This window comes from Chelmon rostratus, chromosome 7 (genome assembly GCF_017976325.1).
Source record: "Chelmon rostratus isolate fCheRos1 chromosome 7, fCheRos1.pri, whole genome shotgun sequence".
Taxonomy (NCBI): Eukaryota; Metazoa; Chordata; class Actinopteri; order Chaetodontiformes; family Chaetodontidae; genus Chelmon; species Chelmon rostratus.
In genome coordinates, this window is record NC_055664.1 from 10,756,823 (window position 1) to 10,780,133 (window position 23,311).

A 23,311-nucleotide genomic window follows, 5' to 3' on the forward strand; every position below is an offset into this window, starting at 1 on the left:
TGTGAGTATGTTTGTGACGCCTCCATCACTCCTTCCCTCTCCAGCCCATCGACTTGAATGTTGCTTCAGTTTGTAGGCTAATTAACCTGTAATCAGCAGCTCAATTGTTTTTGCAGAGGGGCCCGGGGGTCCGCAGTCAGTTAATGGCTGAAGCACCACTTTTTACAACAGAAGAAGTACTATTAGGGGCAAAGGAGCAGCCAAGTATGCAGGGCAGCCAAGTGTTTAACCCATGGGATGGTCAAAATGAGGCTTGTGGGACAAATTTAGACATGCTATTGAAAGTCTTTCAGAAATGCATGTTGATTGCAGCAACTACAGTTTTAGCAGTCGCATTTTGAGCAATGAAGACCTGCTGCATCAAACTGGTGCAAACAAATACTTACACACAATACCAAACAGGAAAAACACATTTTCTCCTCTGTAATAAAGCTGAGTTTCCATCATTTTGCATCAGAACCTCTCTTGAGGTTAATGTTCCCCTAAATTGTGTCATGTTTGCATCATTAGGTTACAGCTAACAGAGCTGCTCCTTCGCTGTTCCATCAAATTAGTTTTTTGCTCCCCCGCTAAGACAGCAGTTTGTCGTGTTTCTTCACATCTATTCAGCTGTAGAGAGACAGAACTCTCTGAGGAGTCGGCTGTGTTTGTTTAGGACGGACGCTCCAGGTGAACACTGGTGTAGGTGCTCGACAGCAGTCACAACCTCCGGATCTGCCCGGCCTGTCTGGTGTGAGAGTGTGTGTTTTATACTTGGCAGGACAACAGAGGACAAGTCATGTGAGAGTGCAGCCAATTCCTCCCTAGTCATTAAAATAATCACTCCTGCATGTTTCAGTGTGTGTGTGTGTGTGTGTGCATGTGTATATGTGTGTGTGTGTGTGTGTGTGTGAATACCCACCACAAGCAGACTTAAGGTGCATTAATACTGTTATTCCCATGCCATTTTTACATGACTGTGTTTTTGCAGGCCGACTTTGTTTACAATAAACAGCCAATGCATTGACAACACAGATGTTTGCTGCAGAAACCACACACATCGCCTGCATATGATCTTGTGGGTTGTTTTTTGTGCTAAAATACCTCGATTAAGACTGATTTAAAGGAATGCCACTTGTTTGTTATTTCCTTAAGATTCTTTTTTCTTCCTTCTTGTCTCTTCATGTTCTTTAATTGCAGCTTGGGAATAATGGCACTTTTTTTAAAGGAATTGTTCAAAGAAATACACATTTTTTCACTTCTTGCTTCAAGTTAGAGGAGAAGTTCGTATTTACTCTCATGTCTATACAGTGAATACAGAGCTGAGCCAACAGTTAGCTTCGCTTAGCTTAGCACAAAGACTGGAAACAGGGGGAACAGCTAGCATTAAGCATTAACACGTCATGTCACATCAGAACAAAAGTCAGAGTTAAAGTGTAAAAAGGACAATTTTATGTATCATTTTTAAGCGTTATTTTTTGGTTGATTCAGCATCAGAGTAGAGTTTTTACACAAACTATATATAAAGTGTTCATTAAAGATGAAGTTTTCAGCCTTTGTGGATGTGTCGGTTTTCTAGAATAAACCCACGTTTCTTCGCATTCATCCTTCCTCTGACTTTGTATGCAATCATGCTGCATTTTAACATTTGCTTGCCTTTCAGTCTGAACACACCTGACGTGCCACTGAAACACACATTTCAACTTTCCGCATCACCTGCAAATCACTGCTGCAAATCAATATCAAGTTGTTCATTTGTGTGTGTTTTGAGTGTGTGTGTCTGTACCTCACTGATGATACCAACGGCACTGTGGATTTTGGCAACGTGACCCAGGAGAGCAGGGCATTGCTGTCCCACAGTCCTCAGCATGGGCAGAAAGCTGACCAGTGAGGAAGGGCTGGCCTGCGACACGTCCATGAGCGCGCCCAGCAGGGCCTCAGTCAGGGACTGGTCTCCTAGGTAACTGACTAACGCGGGCACCTGAGGGCTCAACATCTGCTCAGGTGAGAAGAAACAGACAGAGAGGAAAGAAAGCATTATTCATTAGTTTGATTATAGCAGTATTTCTGTCACAGTGTGGGAACCACAACCACTCACTAACAAACAGCACCACAGGCTGGAGGTGTCTTTAATGAAGGCTGGAGGTGAGAGGAGTGACCTTGGAGTGAGATGAACCGACTGGTGACTAACGATCAACAAAAGCTTGACTGTCTTCCTCCTCATTATCTGGACTGGTCACACTGGACCGCACTAGACTGGACTGGATCAGACTAACAATGCCCGCCATTGCCGGCCCTCCTGCTGCTATTTTATGAGTCACTTGTTCTGAATAATCATGTTAATATCAAAAATATCTGACCCAATAAAAATTTCAAAGCTCCATCTTTTCAATACCGCATCACTTCCAGTAAATAAATCCTGGGATGCAGATGATTTGGAAACTATTGTGAATGCAGCTACAATCACAACAGAAATATTCTGTGTGCCTGTGTGGGGGGTGGAGATTAGAATAACTCCAGATGGCTGGTACTGCGTCTCCAGTGTTTCACATGTGAGTGAAACTATCCATGTTTTAGCACCATGTGCTCTGTTTGCTGGTATGTGGTACTTTCCCCTCATGTTGAACATCAGCAGCTCCGCTCCAAAATATGCAGGATTAAGGGAATTCCTACTGGGAAATGTGTTCTCCTCATGCACTACTCCATTTGCTCACTTTTAACTACGTTCCAGTGTGCTTTTTCTACATTTCGACATGAGCCAATTACAGGAGATAGCACAGTTTCAATGGTAAAAGGTCTGATTAAGCTTGACTCATCAGCAGAATTGGTGCAAAAAAGCCACACACGTACTTCACTGTAAGCCGAAGCAAGTTAAATGGCAACTTATGCCACAGAGACAGTTCTGATTTTGTTGGATGGTGTTTTATTTTTCGATAACCCCACAGTCGACTATTGTAACTACCTCATCCTCACTGTGAATAATTAGAGTTATTTAGGTGTTTCTAAGCCATGGCTCCTTGAAACAACAAAACAACAAAAGGTTTAGAAATATAAAATATGACTAAATATAATTTGTTTTAAGATCCCTGGGAAAGTGACAGAGGTTTAAGTGGGATCTTTCACTTCAGCACATGAAGTTATTGAAAAATAAAATACTGTGGATGGGACAGTGCTTTATTTCTAAAAGTCAAACTACACAAACACTCACAAGTGGATGTTGCTCTGCAACCATTTGAATGAGTCTGATCAGGTGTTGTTGCTCTGGCGACTCCAGCTGTGACATCATCGCAGTGAGGTTGCCTAGGTGACAGTGGATGGTATCTGGTTGCCTAGGGTAGACTGAGGGCAACACCCGTAACAGCATGTGGTTACCTGCCAGAGAGAGAGACAGAGATGCTATCAGTAAGCCACGCAGCCAAATCTTAAATACAAACCTGACGACCAGCATTTGGACATGGAGAAGGGTCGGCATAGAAAACAGTGGGGTAAAAGCGGAGACATAAGTTTGTTGTCTTAATGGCAAACGAGAAATTAAGGCTTTGATTTTCCCAAAATGAACCGCCCTAAATTTCCAGTCTTTCCTCTCCTTTCAAAGGAAGAACTTATTCAAACTCCGCTTGGTGAAACTGTTAATGTAGCAAAACTGGCAGGAACATACAAAGTCATCATAAAGCACTTATTAATGGCTTATTCTGCATGACCATATTCTGCAACTACAAGCCCATTAACTAAGGGATTTCCTTCAATAACCTCTTAATCACGGCTTATTGATCGAAGTAAGAAAGCTGTTCATGTACATGAATTACAATCTTAATAACCTAACCCACACCCTTATAAACCATAACCAGAATAATGTATTAGTAAGTGCTTTAAAATGACTAATAAAGAGCCAATATGCTAACATGCATGTTCATAAGCAATTAGTTAATTGTGAACATGTGTACCTTACTATAAATTTTGACCTTCTATTAATTTTTATATCCTGCAATACACAGAAATTAATTTCTTTCTTATGTCAATTCTCACTTTAAACTTTTTTTAAAGGACCAGTGTGTAAGATTCAGGATGATCTGATGGCAGAAGATGGCAGAAATGGAACATAATATTCCTAAGTATGTTTTCATTGGTGTGAAAGTAAGAATTGTTGCACTTTTGTTACCTTAGAATGAGCTCTTTATATCTACAAAAGGAGCGGGTCCTCTTCCACAGAGTCGGTCTGTTGCACACTCTGAACAACAGCAACACCTCTCTGTACGATGCAATACAGTTCGACAGCACCACAAACTACATCATCCAACAGGGAGAAGTTGTTGCAGTGCTCGTATTAGATCACGTTTAACTGGGTGTACCTAAGGTTTGTCTTCCCTGAGGCTTTAAAGCTTGAACGATTGTTTGACTGCTTGTGTTTCCTGCTCCGTCAGACTTCTGGTTATCGATGTCACCACATTCCCAGATCTTAACAATTGGCGACTATAATTTTACTGCTACCAAGAGACTTGATGGCCAGAACCATGAAAATAAGATCCAAGATGTACGAAACTGGAATTTTTCTTGAAGCTGTTTGTGGTGTAGCTGCACTGTAACTTCATGTGAATTTGCTGTAATTGTTATTTTCCTCTAACTCACACCATCCCCGCTCAGAATATAACATCTGTGTTCACAAAATACAACTTTCTCCATTTGTTGTCGATAGCTCTTCAGTGATGCTGATGCAGGAAAAAAGAAAGTCAGTGCTGACGCATGAGCGGACATAAAGGCATTTGGAAAGCAGCAACAAAACCCACAGCATTACCCAACAGCCTTTGACTCACGTATGCAACAGCTTTAAATGATTCACGTCGCTGAACAAAGACCCTTGTTTTCAAATGGTAGGTTCATTATTGGTGCCATTTCAAGATTTCGAACAACGGCTTTTGTATCCTACAGTGAGCCAAACACAGGACAAGACGATATTATAAATTTAATGTTCAACCACAGTAACATTTCAGAGCTTATTATAAAAGTTATATAGAATAAAGATTGATATCACAGACAATGCAGGAGTTGATGTTTGGGGATTTGTTCTGAGTGAATGAAGAAAGACGATCCGATAGGAGCAGAAAGAGAGGAAGAATAGATTGATCTTTAATGGATGAAGTAATAAAGAACTTATCTTTATCACAAGCGAAATATTTGTTGTTTGATTTTGCTAATTTAAGGGACTCCTCTGAAGAACGAGTGAGGACCGCCGTTCAGCATCAGACCCTTGGAAAACAGAATATTTTCACATGTGAATTGATGAATCAAAGGTTTATTTTAGCAGAATTAGTGAGTGTTGGAATAGTGGAAAAATGAACCACAACGGTTTTGGTGAGTTTTTTTTTGTTTCTGTCGAGCCTGAATGAAGTGTGCTTTATGATGAGTTAACAAAGCAATTAAGCTTTTTCTTTATATTTTGTGAGTCATTCATGAGTCGGCTCGGACAATCACTGTTTGTATGATCGTGTATGACTCCAGTGAATAATTTCCAGTGAGAAACATGCCATCTGCGAAGAAGCACAGAGGACTGACTGAGAGGCAGCCACAGCTGTAGCCGGCGCGGGGGCTGTGTTGATGTTGTTTCCCATTACAACAGAATGTCAGATGTCAAACCTACTGTTTGCACTGTTATTTATGCCAACACACGCTCACATCCAGTACATCTTGTGCAATATAACATATCTTTTATTGTGCTGTTTATTTTTTTTCTACTGTGCAATAGTACAAACACTGTATTCATTATCCAGTTATCTGACTCATGTGCAATTCAATGTGGCCAAAGTATTTTTCATGGCAACAGTATACTTACACTCTTGTATATGATGTACATATATATACATAGTTGATTTTTATTTTTTATTTTGTGTCCTTTTTATTGTCTTTTTGTGTCCTTTTTTATTGTCTTTTTGATCTTTCTTCTATTCTTTGCTGTCTGTAACAATTCAATTTCCCCAGTGTGGGATTAATAAAGTTTTTACTTAAAACCTGCTAAAAAGCAAGCTGCTGCAGTAAAGTTATTAAAGTTATTCTGCTTGTATTACATGTTTATTCATGAAAAGTAAATCAATAGGGTATCAACAAGGAATGCTAATTGTGAAGTACAGCTGAGGCTGATTGCAATGTCATTAGTTTTGCAGGTGATTATTAACTAAATACTGGATTAAGGAAAAATTTAACCTGATGATAATGCTAGATGTAAAATTAAGGTATCATCAAAGTGAAGTCTTCCTCTCTTTCAGAGGGCAACATGAATGTCTGAACAATCCATCCAATCTTTGTGAGATATTTTAGTCTGGACTAAAGGGGTGGGCCGACCAAAACTGCATTTAACTGCTTTTGCATTGACATCTTAAAACAAAATGACAGCACTTATCAGCATTTATCATACTTAGAGTATTTATAGCATTTACCATGAACATCTGGCCCATAATAATGGTGAACTTTTGTCGTATCTGCTAAAATCTTTCAGCAGGAACTTAAATAAGTGGTTTCACACAACAGGCGAGCCACGGCTACAAATCACTTTAACCACAGGCTTATTCCTGGAGCAGATGACTGTTACTGATCAACAGAGACAACGGACTACATTGTTCAGCACAAAGGCAAAGAGAAGAAGAGCACACATAAACATCTAGAAGATGGCCAGTTGCTCTTTTGATGTCCCTTTCACTTCCCTTTAATGATCATACTGTGTGACATCACACACATACACCCATCTCTACACTGCTGACACAAATCACCATAAGAAGACACACATACAGTACGTGACCAGAAAGAGAGAGCTGGTAATGGCCATAAAGTTGAGTTGTAGCATTTACAGGTCTGTTCAGAGGAATGTTAAAAGGCAGGAGGAGACGAGAGTCTACACATTGAGGAGGATTTCTAGAGCTCATCTGTCAGAGCACACATCACAACACGCAGGCAGTAAAACCTGGCTGGACTGAATATGGGCCCACTCTTTTAATCATTGATTAAATATGCGTATCGGACCCACACTGATGTTGTGAAAAGGTTTATTTTACTCCCACTGTAAAATAAGTGTGTGCGTGTGCGTGTGTGTGTGTGTGCGTGTACAGTATCTGACCTTCATACCTTCATTCCAGCATACACCCAGGCCACCACCACCACCATGATTTACAAATCTCAATAAAATATCCTGTAATGACCTTTGGTTGTTTAGCACACAAAGGCGACATTTTTGAAAGGCTACTCGGACACTTTCCAAGAAAACTGAGAACCAACTGATCTGTCAGACTATTGTTGACTTAATGTGAAGAGGCAGTAGAGGACGTGATGGCTTTCTTTTGCTTTGCCGTTTTCCAAATGTCACTTCAGATTCCCAAGGTAGGTCACAAAAGAAAATGACCAATTCTGCAGAGACACTTAAATTTGAATAAAAATGATTTCAGTACAGCCATTGGCCATCTTACAGCAATATTCTTTCTTCCTTTGTCCCTTCTATATTAAAATCTCTGTGCAAAATGCTTCCATAAAGCCCCTAAGAGGACACTTAAACAGTCTGAGTCATGGGAAAAATGATTTTCGGGGTCTTTGCTGCAGATATGGCTGTGGTAGAAAGCCATTACAACCCGCAGCAATGACAAAACCATAAACTGAAGGTATCACTAACAGTGCTGGGAACAGTCCATCTAAATCAAAGTAACTTCCTGAAATCTGCGTTAAAGACGCATAAGCATATTTCATTTCTTACATGTTAAGACATTTTAGCTCCCAGAGTCGGTAAGGCCACATTCGAAACTGAGACCAAGGAAAGCACAAGAGCAACAAGAAGGAGATTTCCCTAAAACCCAGGCTTTATAAAAAGGGATATTCAAAAGTTAATATAAAAAATGTTTAAAAAGGCAAACAAAAAAAAAACATTATCCAAGTACAAGTGCTTAACACGCGGCTGTGGTAGCTATTGAACAATTAGTCATTTTAGACATTTTAGGCTGCAACTGATGATTATTTTCATTAGCAAGTAATCTAACAAATATTTTATATTTTATTTATCGTTCAGTGTGTAAAAAGTTGGTATGTTGTGAAAATGGCGTCATAAGTACGAAGGGCCCATAGTGACAAATGTCTCTTTTTGTCTGACAATCAGTGCTGGGGGTAATCTGTAATAAAGTAACACACTATTACTCAGATTACATTTTTGCTGTAACCAGTAACAAATAATCAACTCAGTTACATTTTTATAAAGCAATCCATTTACATTCGCTGTGTTTTTCTTTCTTTCCTACTTCTTGTGCTACTGGAAAGCCCTCTGGATAATATGGCAAACATTTGCAAGGAATAACAAAGGGATTTTCATTTTTGATCAAGCAAAAAGACTCTAATGAGCCACTGTTCTCAGTCGGTAATGCTGCTACGTAGTGCCTTACATTTTAATGTTAGGAATCTTTGAACAGAATGCTAACATCAGCATGCTAACATGCTCACAATGAGAGTTCCAGCATGCTTACCCAGGTCAAAACATAGTATACTTTAGTCTATTAGAATTGTCATTTAAGTATAGAAAAATTACCACAAGTACACTTTTACTTTTTATGTTTAAAGTACATTTGACATGTACTTAAAGGTAAAAGTTTTTTTTTTTTTTACTTTAATTTCACTTAATTTTGAATATATTTAAGTATATTTCCAACACATTGGTGATATAATACAGTTGTACTGCAACAACTGAGTGTTTTGAATGCACATGAATCATGATTTTCACAGGCATTCTTAAGCACACTTTAAGTTTGTAAAAAGTTGACCCAATTTAGCAAATATTTATACTTTAAGTATACTCAAGTATACGTATAGTAAGTACGACTAGTTGAGTACACTTGACTATACCTGAAGGAAGTAATAGTAATAAAAATAACAGAAAGTGTAGGCTATGTAATGGCAATTTCAATTTCTTTGTGAGACACACAACCTCCCACCGTCTCCAAAAGATGTTAAACCCTTTTATTGTCCCTTGCATCTCAACTACATGAGACACACAACTTCCCTTCTGTCTCTTCATCAATACTCAAATCCTTTTGTCAACCACTTGAAACTTCCTTCTTCTCTTTTGCTCCTTCAACAATATCCAAATCCTTTTGTATTTATGTCTAGACAGTTTCACACTCACCTCAGGGGGTCGATACCGATATCCGCAAAGGCTAAAGGTATGCATACATACATACATACCTTTTGGGTAAGGGGCCGACTCTGCAGCAAACAACGGATGGGAAACACATCCCAGGGGTGGGTTTCCCCACAAGTATAAAATGTCCAGTTTTCCCCATGCTCGGGGTCTTTCTTCATCCTGACCGCTCTCATGTTGATTGACCTTTTCTTTGCAAAGGAAATAAAAACTTGTTGGCCGGCAGAAGTCTCTATTTCATTCTTCACCAGCAGGAGCAGCAACAGAAAATTTCCACCACAGCTACTTAGTTCATTCTTCAAAAGGTATAATTTCAGTATGTTATTTCACCTGGGTATGTAAAGTGGAAACAACATTTATACGTGTCCACAATCTTAGTTTAGCATGCTAACATTTGCTTATTAGCAAAAACCACAAAGTACAGCTGAGGCTGATGGGGATGACATCAGCTCTGCAGGTATTTGGTCATAGATGATTGTGTGGGATCACAAAGGTTACTAGTATTTATCACATGAGAACAATGAATGTCTGTTGCTGGGATATTTCAGTGTTGGACATACCAACAGACTGCCATTATCATTCATAAAGACATGGTGACAGTGTGAGATGACAGAGAATATTCTACATTTAAGAAGCTGGAAGCAGTGATGTTTTTGGCCAGCTTTTTTGGCTCAATTAATCATTGCTCAAAATTGTGGTATATTCAGTTGACTAATTAGTTATTTTTTATTTGACTATTGTTGCAGCTCTGCTTTGGACAAAGACAAGAACACTCAATTCAAGTCAATGTACTTGCCAAAAGAAACTCCTAAACATTGAACTCTTATGCAAGGCTGGTTATTGTACAGGACAAAAATGCAGAGATCAGCACAAATGATGTCCAGAGGGATGTGTCTGGATAACTTTACGACTTAAACGTGGTTTCTGTAGCTTCCAACACTCGTGTCATGTACATGTGTCCCGAAAGTCGTATATAACGCAGCTCAAATAACCTCAGGTGGGCGAGGGAGAAACCATCAAATCAAAATGCAAGAGACAGGAGTCAGACCTCTCCCAGAAAGCCCATATTTCTGGATTCTGCGCATTTTTGTCTTATGAGCGAACACCCCCAACACACAAAAGTATAAATCAACTCAAGTATTTGAAACCATATGAAACATGTCTGCCCAGCTGGAAGGGATCCAGTCGCCAGAGCGCAAAGAAAGGCAAGTAAGGATGTGCACACATGACTCAAAGAGTTTCAAAAATAAAATAAAAATATTTTACATCTAAATCACCAGCGCAATTCATAGACATAAAGATCACAGAAAGCCTGTGCTGCTAAGTTTAAACTCCCCTTTGACTCAGATTCTGTCTGTGTGTGTGAATGATAAAATGTCCCTTCTAGTCTGACTGAATTTCCTCCTCATTCATATCATTACTGAAGAACTCAGAGTGATGCTTTCAGACTATGACGAGTCCCAAACCGACACATGACTAAGCGCCTCTTTCACTAACTGCCGAGTCAGCGGAGGTGGAGCGCAGCTGGAGGCGTAGTCCACGCATCTGCATTCTTGATGTCATATGATATGATGTCCCTTGATGTAAAGTCATACTTCAACAACAAAACATTTGTCCTTACGAGTCCAAAAATGACTCCTAAGCAGTTTATGAGACTGTGGTTTAAAAAGTACAAAGTTAGTTTAGTAAAGATCGCCTTCATTGTTACGAGAAAAGAGACGTGAAGCAAACCCCTTTCTGCTCTGTCAAAGTTCGCCAAAGTCAGTCCCAGGTCCACGTTGTCATTTCTCCAGAAGACAAACTCAAATCTGAACTCACTGACTCACCTTGACACTGAGGATCATGCCTGACAGTGTCCACTCATCTCAACAGCTAGTTTGACTACCACCTGCACCACAGGTATCATCTTTTTAGCAACCTGATGCTCTAAAGCATTGGTGTGAGGAGAAAAATCAACAAGATGCCGTATCTTGTAACACTAAAGCTCCTTCTCCAACAGCTAATGTGTAGCAGGCTGATTTAGATGTAAAAATGTCTTAATAATGCAAAATGACATTTATCCTGTGGGTGCTTCTCCAAACATCTTTCATGCCACCAGTCATCAATCACTTTCAGTGTCTTTTTTTCCTCTCAGATGCTTTACTGCCTTTTTGCTGTAATGTACACTTCTTTCTGTGGTGCTGCTGAGACTATTCCCAACATTCATGTTAAAGTAAAAACAGCTGATCTATGGTTTTATGGCGATAAGACAGACGGCAGATAGCCAACTAAATTCTCTGGTGAATCATCAGATACACGAAGGTTTGGAGTCCTGCAAGGCAACTATTGATAACATAGCGGTCACATTTACTCAAGAATGCGTACACAAGGCACAAGCATGTGTACTGTACATGCATGTACACTGAAGCAATTTCTTTACTGGTCTGTCAATAAAATGTGCATGATGTGTTTCCAGGTGGCTTAATTCCCAGCTCGGGTGGCATCCATGGGGCAAAATGTGGGAACATTTACATTGCACACATGGACACACACATATACCCACACGCCATTTTCAATTTCAGTCTTTAAGCATATAATGTCTGCCTCTATCTATGATAAGACATCATACTAGTCACAGTTTTATGCTTTCAGTGCAGGTGTGGATTGATGGATGGTTTTAATGTCTTTTTTACTTGTATCAAATAACATACATTAAATTCAGCCTTTCTTTGCCAGCTAAAATGGTTTGTCCCTAATTCTTTAAGTCAATTTAATCATTTTCCTTCAAACACATAAGTCAGCATGTCTCTCAGCATTTTGTCTCCCGAGCTCAGTCCCCATCTAACCAGACTCAACGTGGGATCAACTGAAAGATTACAGTCCATGCTTGCATGCGATTGTCCCCGCTCCTTTCTATGTTGGAGTTATGAGATACACGTCTGTCCTCCATTGCTCTCTATTTGATGTTGACACAACTTCTACAGTTGTGTCCTACAAACATCATGGCTGAAAGGCGTGGTTACGCAGTCTTTACAGGAAATGAACTCAATGTTGTCGGCAGGGACAAGAGGGTAAAAATAAACATGCTGACCGTTGTGAAACAACAGTAACTTCAGCGCCCTCTGTGGTTGAAAGTTTTAAGTGTGTCTGTAACCACACCCAGCGGTGATGTCACGGTGCACTGACACACACACATTTCTAACATGTAAACTGATGACATACACTGGGGAAAAAAAGGCTTTTATCTTCTAAATACCAAACTATTGCAGCTAATAGGTGCATCTAAAGACAAAGAAGCACATTTTAAAATTCTGCATTGAATTCATCCTGTTAATTCCTTTATTGCAAAATATGAGGAAATTGCATATCTTTGCACTTGTGTAACCATCAGAGCGAGAGAATTCATCTTTTATTGTGATGTGAGACAGATTGTTTGGCAACCTATGTGTTCACTTTCATTAATGAGCCTTATACATTCACTTTCATACATGCTACTTTCTCCAAAGCAAAATCATTTCCTGCGTTGCATTGTCAGTGTTAATATTTTAATGGCCATATTTCATATCAACAAATGTACACTGTCATCTAATGTTGTGCTTTTCTTTTAAGAAATCCAAAGCGTCTTAAGAACCACCAAAGAGCCTTATTACTTCTCAATACTCAGAACACATTATTTTTATTCATGTTTTACACTTTATGTATTTATTTACCTATTTCCCATCACCCCTTTATTCTGTCTATTGATTTTTAATATCTATTTTGTCACTGCGCTGCACCTTTTATGTTGTTCCTTAATGAAACCACTGGAAGTCAATATAAACAAGATTTTGAGCTGCCATGGTGACATTACTGAGGTGTCAATCAAACTGTGTTGATTAGTTCAATGTCTTTACCTTTTATTGTGCTTTCACAACTGAAAGTCCGAACTGAGGTTCGTGTTTTTGTTACATTGCGGACATTTGACGTGGTTAGTGTTGTTTTCACATTGCAATTATGTAAGCACACTAAAGAACTTTACCTACACCCTGTCATTGTCTACCTGAGCTGCATCTCCCTATACCTGCCGCTGAATGGTTTGTAAATGGCTGTGCATGACCTCGGCCTGTTGTAAGTAGTTGCCACTTTATGGTGTTACTACCTGCAGCACCAACTTCAAGTGCAATACTCAAGACTCGTTTGAATTCATCAGATGAATGTCCTCTTCCACCCTCATCCCCACCTCATCAAAAAGATTTTTCCAGTCGACTTTCTGTAACAAGGTCAGACCAGATTTCAATTAAAAACGTAGTCTCCTCTTCTCCTCATGTGCTACCGCAGCTCCTTTTTCCTTTTTCCAGTTCTGCCAAAAGCCTGCCGTAACTTCCTGCAATTAGTCTGAAAATCTGAACCATCCGAAAAATGCTATCACTGTAGAACCTATTCGAACCATTCAGACCTGTAATACTGTTTCTGATCACACCAAAAAGCTAGTTATACAGGTGGTCAGCAACTGTTGGTGGTTAGTGTTAATGCTTATAAGTTAGTATTTACTATATGAATGCCAAACAAATCACTGCAGCTGATGAAGGAAACACAAAAACACATCTTTTACTGAGAAAATCCCACCAGACAGCAGCAGAGCATGTCAGAGGACGTGTTGTCTTACGCACACCTACCAGACAGGTGTGAAGGAAGAGGAAATCTTGAATTCAGCACTTTCATTTAGAAAAGAGATTTAATGAACTTGCCGTTTTTATTCCCTCACACAGCTCCCTCCCTCTCTGGGCAGCTGCCTGAATGACAAGGCTGTTCCACCCAGATAACAAGTGAACAAGTGTGTGTGTTCAGTAGGTATGTGAGAGAGGGAAAACAGACACAATGAAAGAGAGACAGACAGAAAGATTGAGGGAGGGGGGGTGAGAGTGGGAGAGGGGGCAAATCCTACAATCTCATGAGGAAGTCATTATTTCCATTCCCTTGAAAATACGCACAAAAACACACAGACGCAAGAATATATACAGTCACACACTCACACCATACACATGCACACACGGTATATACACACAAATACGTATATATACACATGGTGAGGCTGGCAAATAAATAAATAAATAAACAGAGCGAAGCAGGAGAACAATACACCCATTTAGAAACCCCTGATGTCTGGGATCCATTCAAATTTCCCTCAAAGCACACACACTCACATGAGTGTGCACACACATGCACACACACACACACATCATCTCTGCATGGGGCAAAAATCAGCAAAGTTTGTGCTCTCTGCTTCCTCCCCCTTACATTCCCTCTTTCCCCCCGCTCTCTTTCTCCTTCTCTCTGTGAGTCGCGGGAGCTGCAGTTATATCTGATTACGACATACAGGCTACCTCCAACGACGCATTACTCACCGCCTCGCTCGCGGGCCGGAGCGCTGGAGCTCTGTACTTGTGAGAGCCAAACGGTTTCAAGAGGATGGAAATTTAGAAACAATTTGAAAATTCCCTCATTTCCTCAAAGGACGTTCCTCATGTGCTTGAATGTATAATGTTGTGTAATACTGGGGTTTAAGTTTGGCTTCAGGTTATTTTTTGGATTTAGAGTTAAGGTCAGTATGAGGATTAGTTTTAGGGTTTCCAGTTCACCACAACTTGGATCCTATTTTTGTAGGCTTGGCTATTTTTGGTAATAATATTGGACTAAAAAAAAAAAATGTTGAGAACTTTTAAAAGTTTAAAAAAAGTGAGCACTGTTGTGCACAGATTGCTGGTAGCTTTGAGTTTCACAAAAGATTGCTTGCAAACTGCACATAGATTTGTCCTCCGGGCCTCTCACATCCTCATGCATGGGCCTCAGGTATAGTGTTTCTTTTTTTATGAGTGAAGTAATTAACACAAGAAGAAATGATGTCGCTACTGACATGTAAAGTGGGCTCCTGTGGGCGACGTCTCTTAAAAAGAAAAACGGGTTGAGAATCACAAGCAGATCAGACAGATCAGAAACCTTATAATAACAGGAAGTCAGTGATAAAATCATTATCCAGACTGCAGATTGCAGACGTCCTGGTTCAAAGTTTGACTTAGTTCTGCACAAGCACTTTTGGGCTTCTTGCCCTCCCAGACTGTGCTGTAGCAGCGTCCCACATCTCAGCATTTACTGTGGTGAGTTATCATAACTGATAGACCCAGAAAGTAATAGACCGCCTTCATGTTTTAACAATATGTATACAGTAATTCAATGGGATGCTCTCATAAGTTCTGTATAATAATATAAATGTGTGTGTGTGTGGAACCTAAGCAGCCCCTCTCTCTGGTTGGAGTACTCAACACTGCTGGGCTTCCTGCCAAAGGATTGCTCAGCATTTAACAAGAAAACATGAGAGAGAGAGAGAGATAGAGAGAGAGAGACAGAGAGAGAGAGAGAGGGGGAGAGAGAGAGAGAGAGGTGGGGAGTCATTAGGGAGGAGGGACAAATACTGTCTGAGAGAGTGAGGGGTTGAAAAGGAGAGTGGTGGACCTGCAGCGCTGTAGAAAGTGAGACAGCCAGAGAAAGAAGCAGCAGAGACAAACACACACCAACACACACATCCAACCTGACTGTAACCTTCTCTCACAGCACACACAGACACACACACCCACACACACACACACACACAGGCAGGTAGGCAGAGGAGCAGACCTGACACTTACCACACAACCTCATCTGTCCTCATACACTCTCTCACACACTCAATCAGCAGCAGCAGCGGCAGCATGTTTCGGTGGAGGCTCCCCCAGGCAGTGTGTGTGCTGTCGGCGTGTGTGTGTCTGGTTCTCGCGTACGGGGAGGATGATATTGAGGTCAACTACGCCGACACCTACTACAATGAAATCACAGACGGAGACACGCCAGAGCGTAAGTGTTAAACTCTGTGTGTGTGTCTGTGTGTGTGTGTGTGCATGTGTGTGTGTGTATGTGTGTGTGCTGGAACCAAAGATTTCTCTGGTTCAGATTCTCAGAAGGCTGTGTTTAATTTAACTTAATTCTGGAGCGTGAAATTAGATTTCTTGGAGGATTAATGGATGGGGTTGTGTGAGGTGTGAGCTCCGGACACTAGATCCACTGTCCTTATGTGCCCAGTCAGAGTTAGTATTTGATATGGTCCATAGGCTCAAAATGATGCACTAGGCATCAGTCACAAATACAATGTATGAGCAGAGACTTTAAAACTGACACAAAGCAGTAGTAGTTGTGTTTTATGTGCTAAAAATAGAGATACAATACGCCTTTATTGATCCCCAGTGAGGACGTTCAGTTGTTGCAGCAGCACAAGGACAGAAATAAGTACAGACGACAAAGAAAGTACACAATAAGTAATAGGAAGTACATACAAGTAGAATAAAAATAGAAGTAAAAGTGTTACAAGAGCTATTCAAAACAAAATGGAAAAAGGCAGCTTTAAATACAGAGAAAGAGACAAAGAGAAGAAGAACCACAGCATGTAGAGTATACAGACTGCTGGCAGAGACAGAGTTTGTCTATGAGATGAGCAGCCAGCATCAAAGAATATGCTGAGCCAGAAGAGCAGAGGGCTTTTTCAGCTGCCGACCGGGACCGGCACATATTACAGCATGAATGACTGCTCACCGGTCGCACACACACTACAGTTCATCACTGTGAGACTCGTCCCGCAGCTGTTTTAGAGAGCATCGCTGTTGAGATGTGAGAGAAAAGAATGAGTTCAAGTGCGTGCACGAAAGACAAAGTGTGAGCGTGCGTGCTTGTGTGCGTGCAATGGGCCCCTCACGGCTCGCATTTTGCATTTGTTTGTTGTTTTAAAGCTGGCGGGAGGTGTAATTGCAGCACCAGCAGTTAACAGGCAGCAAACTCCGCTCTGGGCGCAGCCTGCGACGTGATTAAACCTGACTCAAGGCAAGAAATGAGAGCGGCTTGAACAAATGAATAAGAATAGTATAATACAAGCACGCAAATTATGAGTTGGTAAAATATGTTCCTGCCTGCCGAAGCAGGAAAAAGTAGGAGCGAAAAACACACAAAAATTCATAATTGGTCAAATCAGGTGAGTTCAGGACAGTTTGAGAGGTCGATCATTGCTTCTGACCTGCTAAAATCTCATTTCAAAATGAATGACTAAAGTAAACTACAGGCTCTGCTTCACCTGTATGTAGATTAAAATGAATGTAGTACATGCACAGCAGTATGTGTGAGCTTGTAGAGATTCATTCCTGTAATTGCGACATACAACCCCAAAGAGATAGGTCATCCTTTTAAAAAAGACACAGAAATAAATGTCATTCATTTATTAAAGTGGAGCAGTAGAAATAGTTTAACAAATAAAAATATCACAAAAAGAAAAATAAGAGGTGTCCAAGGTTATTTTACCATCTACTTACTTCCAAATCTATCAACATCTTTTCTAAAGCCCTGACATACCTGCGCTTTTAGTTTGGTGAGTCAGAGGGAGCAGAGTGCATGAACCTTCTGTCTAATTTACTTTGAACCTTGAGGGCAGGCAGCCAAAACAAATCCTGCAGTCCTGTGATAATGCCCCTCCAGAAGACTTTTGCAGGTATAAACAGACTTTGAGAGGCTCGAACGTTAATCAGAACAGTGTGCCTGACACATATCTCACTCCTGGGTTGTTTTACCCTCCTTTCTCTATGTTTCTCTCTACTGTTGTTATCAGCAGGTCTTCCCTTTCCTTTTCAGTATAAATGAAACTTTCCTTCCTTCCTTCTTCCTCCTCATCCACACAGGAAGCCAGATGATCCTGGCGGAAAAGCAAACACGTTTATGAGTCAATTGTGCTGTTTCTTTCTCACGTTCTTATTGCTCTCCTCAACAACCTCACTTCCTCTTTGACTACATAAGACTGCAGCATTTACAGCTCTCTGCTCTTCCAGCAGTTTTTAACATACCTTACATACTGGCCTTGAATTTCCTGTCAAAGCCGGAGAGATCATGGTGTGTTCAGTTAAATCTGATAAAAGTTAGAGATATTTCCTTCTTGCCACACCTGCCGTAGCATCTGGTCAATAACTACAAGGAGCAAGTTCAACATCGCAAATAATCGTCCATAAATCTACTGAGAAATGACAGAAAAAAAGACACTTCTTATAACACTAGAACTTGCCTGAGAATCATCACGTTTTTAAGTTTTGTTCGGTATCAAAGTAATCCAGTGACGGCTGTCTGTACATCCACTGGTGCACTGCAAACAGGAACTACTAATAACTCATTCGGCATACGTTTGTGCCCATTTACCAACCTGTAAACCAATACAGACTGAAACGTTGTGAGCTAGATGTAGCTGACAGCTACCTAACTATTTGGCAGCACTGAACATCCTGTTTATATATCATGGGAATTATAGTTCCACTGATTACTTCCTAAATCAAGGTGGGTTAACGAATAGTGCTAGGAGTGACAATATAAACCAGATGCGGTGTTGGGAGGGCACAGTTTTGTCTGAGTGGGGCCCGCGGTGTCAGACTTTGAAAACTCCTGTTCTATCCAAAAGCAAATCCTCCTCTGCATACATGCTGCAGATATCTTTCAGATGTTAAGATATCTTTTCTCTCTATTTTACCGTCCCTCTCCCCAGCCACACCAAGCCCAGCTCCCTGCAATTCCCCAGACCTGAGCAAATGGGACAAAATCTTCTCGATGCTGGAGAACAGCCAGATGAGGGAGAACATGCTGCTTCAGTACGCAGACGACATCATCAAGGTGGAGATGGGGTCACTGCGTGGGGAAATTCTCAGGTTGGTTGGACAAAGGGATGAGAGGTCTGAGTAATTATGGTCTCAAATAAGAGGAAATGAGTTTTAGTTGAGCTAAAAAGTGAACTGAGTGAAGTTCAGTCACAATATATCAACCAGATTTCATGCATTTTAAAGGTAAGTCAGAAGTCTGCTACACTGTTGCTCAAAGTTTACAACCTTGAAACGCAAATACTAGTAATGCTTCCCTGGATCCAATGAGGTACTTGGACCAGGGGTGATTATTCTCATAGTCATTCTCGATCAGTTGGTCTATAAACCAACTGGTTGCTGAAGACTGAAGCTATTCGGTTGAAAAGGTTCAAAACTTAGACATTTGTCCATTTGATCAGGTTTGTAGCCCAGTACGGTGGCTCCTGTGGGGTTGCAGTGGAGACAGCAGGAAGAAGGATGGCCTTGCAGCTGGAAGGCCGCCTCAGAGAAACCTTGGAGCGCCTCAAACTCAGAGAACAGACTTCTCCTGCTGCTGCTGCTGGGACTCCTGTCGGGAATTCAAATCACCTGGAGGCGATGCTACAGCAGCTCATCTCCACAGCACGTACACAAGCTTCCCGACTGGCCAAGATGGAGACCAGCTGCTTCAGCAGCCCAGGAGCTGGGACAGGGACGAATTCAAAGGCCGGATTCCAGCTTCCAGAAGATGGGGGGGCTGGGATCCGAGAGCAACAGGTCACATCAAGAGAGATGGCTTTAGACGGGGTGCTGGCTGCTCTGCAACAGATGAGGATGGGACTGGAGGAGGTGCTGGGGTCATCGAGGCAAAGATACCTACCCGCAGGTAAGATATCCATCACACCACCAGCAATCTCTGTCTCTGTCTTCTGTTTCTTTGCGTTTTTCTTCACCTTTCTCAGCCGGTGCCACCCAAACAACCTTCCAACCTTTCCAATTTTCTTCCGCACTGACACATTCAGGTCACTCCTCAAGTAAAAGAATGAGACCCCCCTCTGTCGGGCCTTGCTTCTGAACGTCCAACAACTAATCATGCAGCTTGTGGTTGTCCTAAATACCTTTTCCACTTCCTGTCTGTCTCCAGGCGTATTGTCCTCCTCAAGTAGCAACCTATACTTTCCCTTCACTTAATAACATTGGTCTCAGTCGATAAAGTAAAGCCAAACATGGAGAAGATGGATTAGTGGGCAGGTATGGTGTCAACCGCTCACTTTTCCCCTATGATTTCTGTTTGTTTAATGTTTAAAATGAACACATTTTGGTGAGTCATTGCACAAGAAAAAAACAAAACAAAACTCTGGGTCAAACTCTCAGGCAGAGAGGAACTTCATCCATCAATCTTAACATTTGCCTTCAGCTATTTTCACTGACAGATAATTAACAAGACTTCTAGATGTTTAAAGATAATAACAGAAGCCAATCAATGCATGAAAAGATACAGAACTAAAATGGACCGACTGTGGTCACAAATTCTTCTCATGTTCAAGACACAGCATGTGGTTTCAGTTAGCAGAGCTACTCTGGCTTGCCCCCCATCCTTGATTTAAACACTGACCAATAAAAATGTAACTTTAGAGCTTTAGTGACAAAGTGTGAGTAAGTAAACATGGATCAAGTTTTGTCCCACAAACGTACCGCTCATGTCAATAACCACTCAAATAAGACCCAAAACATCTTAGGTTATATTACTTATCTAGTGCATAAACACACACACACAAAAATGCACACACGCACCTTTACAGTCCTGAAATATATAGCTGGCCCGCATAAAGAGCAGAGGGGGTTGTAATCATTAGCCGGCCACCACAAAAACCACACCAAAGCTCCCTGGGAAAGCAGAGCCAGATGGAAACCATCACGAACACACACACTCAGCATGTTCAAAATGTCTTTTTTCACCATTATTTTTTGAGTGGCAGAAACCTGAGACAAATGCAACATCAATATTTTGGATCTCTGGTTTAAGTAGAGAGTGTACTAACAGAGGGGTTGGGGGGGCAGGCTGAGACCAGTCTATACCTCCAACAGAGCTCATCAGCACAAAATACATTCACACTGAATTATATAATGGAGAATAAATAGCCCAGAAAGGCCTCGCTCAAAGGCACGCACACACAAACAACACAGTTTCTCTCTGGGTTTTTTATGTACCAAAAGATTAACCAACAAAGTAGGTTTCACAATGCAAGGTGAGTTCGGAGGGGAGTGTTTGAGAGTGAGTGAGTATGTTTGAATGATTAAAACGAGAGAAGAAGAGGGGAAAGAATGAAATGAAGCAGAACAAACCAATGAACCAGATGACCCAGAGATGTGTGTGTGTGTGTGTGTGTGTTTGTGTGTGTGTGTGTGTTGATGGGGAAGGAAAAAAACTCCCATGATTCATGATCTCATCATCTGACCGTGAACTGAACTCTGCCTTTCACTCAACCAGACCTCCATATTTAATACTGCCACCTAAATGTACCCCTTTCAAAACAGCATGCAGTGTCGTCACACACATCCATACTCCATAATGCATGGATGCATGTCAGTGGCACAGGTCAGATTCACCCACGCATCAGCCCAGCAAAAAATGCAATATCAGACACAGTCTAGCTTTAGAGTGGTTGCCCTCATTCTCAACATGTACATCACATGGAGTCCCACAAGGTTCAATTTCGGGCCCAATTCTTTTCTCTGCATATATTCTTCTCATCCTTTTCACACCCAGCTCTACTCTCTCTTAAATCAAATCACCCTCAGGACACCAGACATGGGCACTGTGTCCTTTCCTGCAAAGCCACATACAACAAGATGATATATTGATAAGAAGATAGTTGATGCAGCACTGATGTTTAACTCCAGTTTCAGTCAACCTGAAATCATTTTCTGACTGCTGTAAGCCTTTATGTTTGTTACATCTTTATATTGTGTGGCTCATCTGGGTTCTTGCCTTTCTTTCCTGGTTAAAATCATACTGTTTGCTCAAAACTGGTAAGACTTGTTGTTGGTTGTTGAGCGCATGGGCTTTTTTTGCATTCAAAGTCATGCATTTTTTTCTTTCTGTCACTTTTTCTATTAAGTTCTTCGTGTTGTGTTGAAGATGCCATATACAGGACATAAAAGTTGACTGACATCTGCATAAGGACAGGGTTGAATTAACAGCAATTTATTGATACCTGTAAACTATTATAATTAACATGGTACACACAAAAATGAAGCAGGCGACCTAACGCTACATGTGAAATGATGATTCTTATTCCTATCTATTCTTGTCATTTAGGCTGTGAGCTGGCGCTCCTCTTCCCCATGCGTTCCCGTCGAATCTACACCTCGGTCATACCGGATGTCCCTCTCTCCCTCTCCTCCTTCACTGTCTGTATGTGGGTGAAGCCCACCGTTGTCTCCAACAAGACCGTGCTGCTCTCCTACGGGAACCGCCGCAACCCATATGAGATCCAGCTGCTGCTCGGTCAAACCTCTGTGCTCTTCACCATCGGGGGAGAGGCTCACCTGGTCGAGGCACGGGGCGTGGTGAACCCAGGAGGCACATCGGAGTGGATCCACTTGTGCGGGGCCTGGTCGTCTGAGCAGGGCCTGGCGTCCCTGTGGGCAGGTGGGAAAAAGGTCGCCACCACACCTGGAGTGGCTGAGGGACACATCTTACCGGACGGAGGCTCACTCCAGCTGGGCCAGGAGAGGAACGGCTGCTGCCCTCTGCCTTCGAGCAGCCAGAGCGGGGTGCCAGGGTTTGAGGGAGGGTTCGATCCCAAGATGGCTTTCGCGGGGAAGATGACTGGGGTGAACATGTGGGACAGGGTGCTGTCAGAGGAGGAGATTTCCCAGCTGGCTCGGCGGGAGGGCCGGGGCTGTGAGCGGAGGGGGAACATGGTGGCGTGGGGAGTGACGGAGATGGTGCCCCATGGAGGTGCTCAGTTCATCAACTAACAAATTCACACTCCTCGTGCTGGAAATTGTCATCAGCATCAATGAATATCAGCAACATCCTAATAAGCTTTCATGCTAAAACTGAAGAGCAACTTCCAACTGCCTTTATCACCATCATCATCTTTGTCCATAAAGTCAAATGTTTTCATTATTATGTTACCATCATGACGCCATCATCTCCATCGCTAGTATCATGAACACTAATGCTGCAATGAACTTTATGGGGCACGTTCAAATGAGAGAAAGTCAACGCTGTGAGAGACTCGTTTATTTTTGTAACATAACCTTTTGAACTGCGGCCATAACACACACACATACATGCACACATTCACTCACACTGATGTACGTTCAGCTTAGAGAACTTTTTACCGAGGACTTAATTAGACTGCGAGAAAGACAAAGAGTTTATTGTTAACGTGAACAGGTTCTGAGCCAGTAAACAGAGCAATCCCCAGACAACCCAGCGGGGGGGGGGGGGGGGGGGGGGGGGGGGGTCAGAGGGCACAGACAATTACAAGAGATTATCTGATGTGTGCTTCAGAGTAATAATGCATTTTCTCTC

The 23,311-nt window shown here is 41.6% G+C and overlaps 2 protein-coding genes across 4 annotated transcripts in view; one reads left to right on the plus strand and one right to left on the minus strand.

Moving 5' to 3' along the window:
* Positions 1-23,311, minus strand: part of veph1 (ventricular zone expressed PH domain-containing 1) — a 68,614-nt gene that overhangs the window by 36,095 nt on the left and 9,208 nt on the right. For all 3 annotated transcript variants that reach the window (XM_041940440.1, XM_041940438.1, XM_041940439.1), the window contains exons 4-5: positions 3,188-3,351; positions 1,766-1,975 (exon numbers count right to left, since the gene is read on the minus strand). In XM_041940440.1, the coding sequence (XP_041796374.1) occupies positions 1,766-1,975; positions 3,188-3,351 (374 nt within the window). The remainder of the gene's footprint in view (positions 1-1,765; positions 1,976-3,187; positions 3,352-23,311) is intronic.
* ptx3a (pentraxin 3, long a) lies at positions 15,610-23,213 on the plus strand. Its single transcript, XM_041940441.1, has 4 exons — positions 15,610-15,982; positions 18,693-18,852; positions 19,203-19,648; positions 22,085-23,213. The coding sequence occupies exons 1-4, from the start codon at positions 15,841-15,843 to the stop codon at positions 22,747-22,749; spliced, it is 1,413 nt and encodes a 470-aa protein (XP_041796375.1). The 5' UTR covers positions 15,610-15,840; the 3' UTR covers positions 22,750-23,213.

Bases quoted from the DNA above. Each gene is read 5' to 3' on its own strand.
- ptx3a (XM_041940441.1), top strand. From the start codon at position 15,841: ATGTTTCGGTGGAGGCTCCCCCAGGCAGTGTGTGTGCTGTCGGCGTGT. The intron at 18,853-19,202 runs GTTGGTTGGACA...CCATTTGATCAG, and splicing joins CTGCGTGGGGAAATTCTCAG to GTTTGTAGCCCAGTACGGTG. The intron at 19,649-22,084 runs GTAAGATATCCA...CTTGTCATTTAG, and splicing joins GCAAAGATACCTACCCGCAG to GCTGTGAGCTGGCGCTCCTC.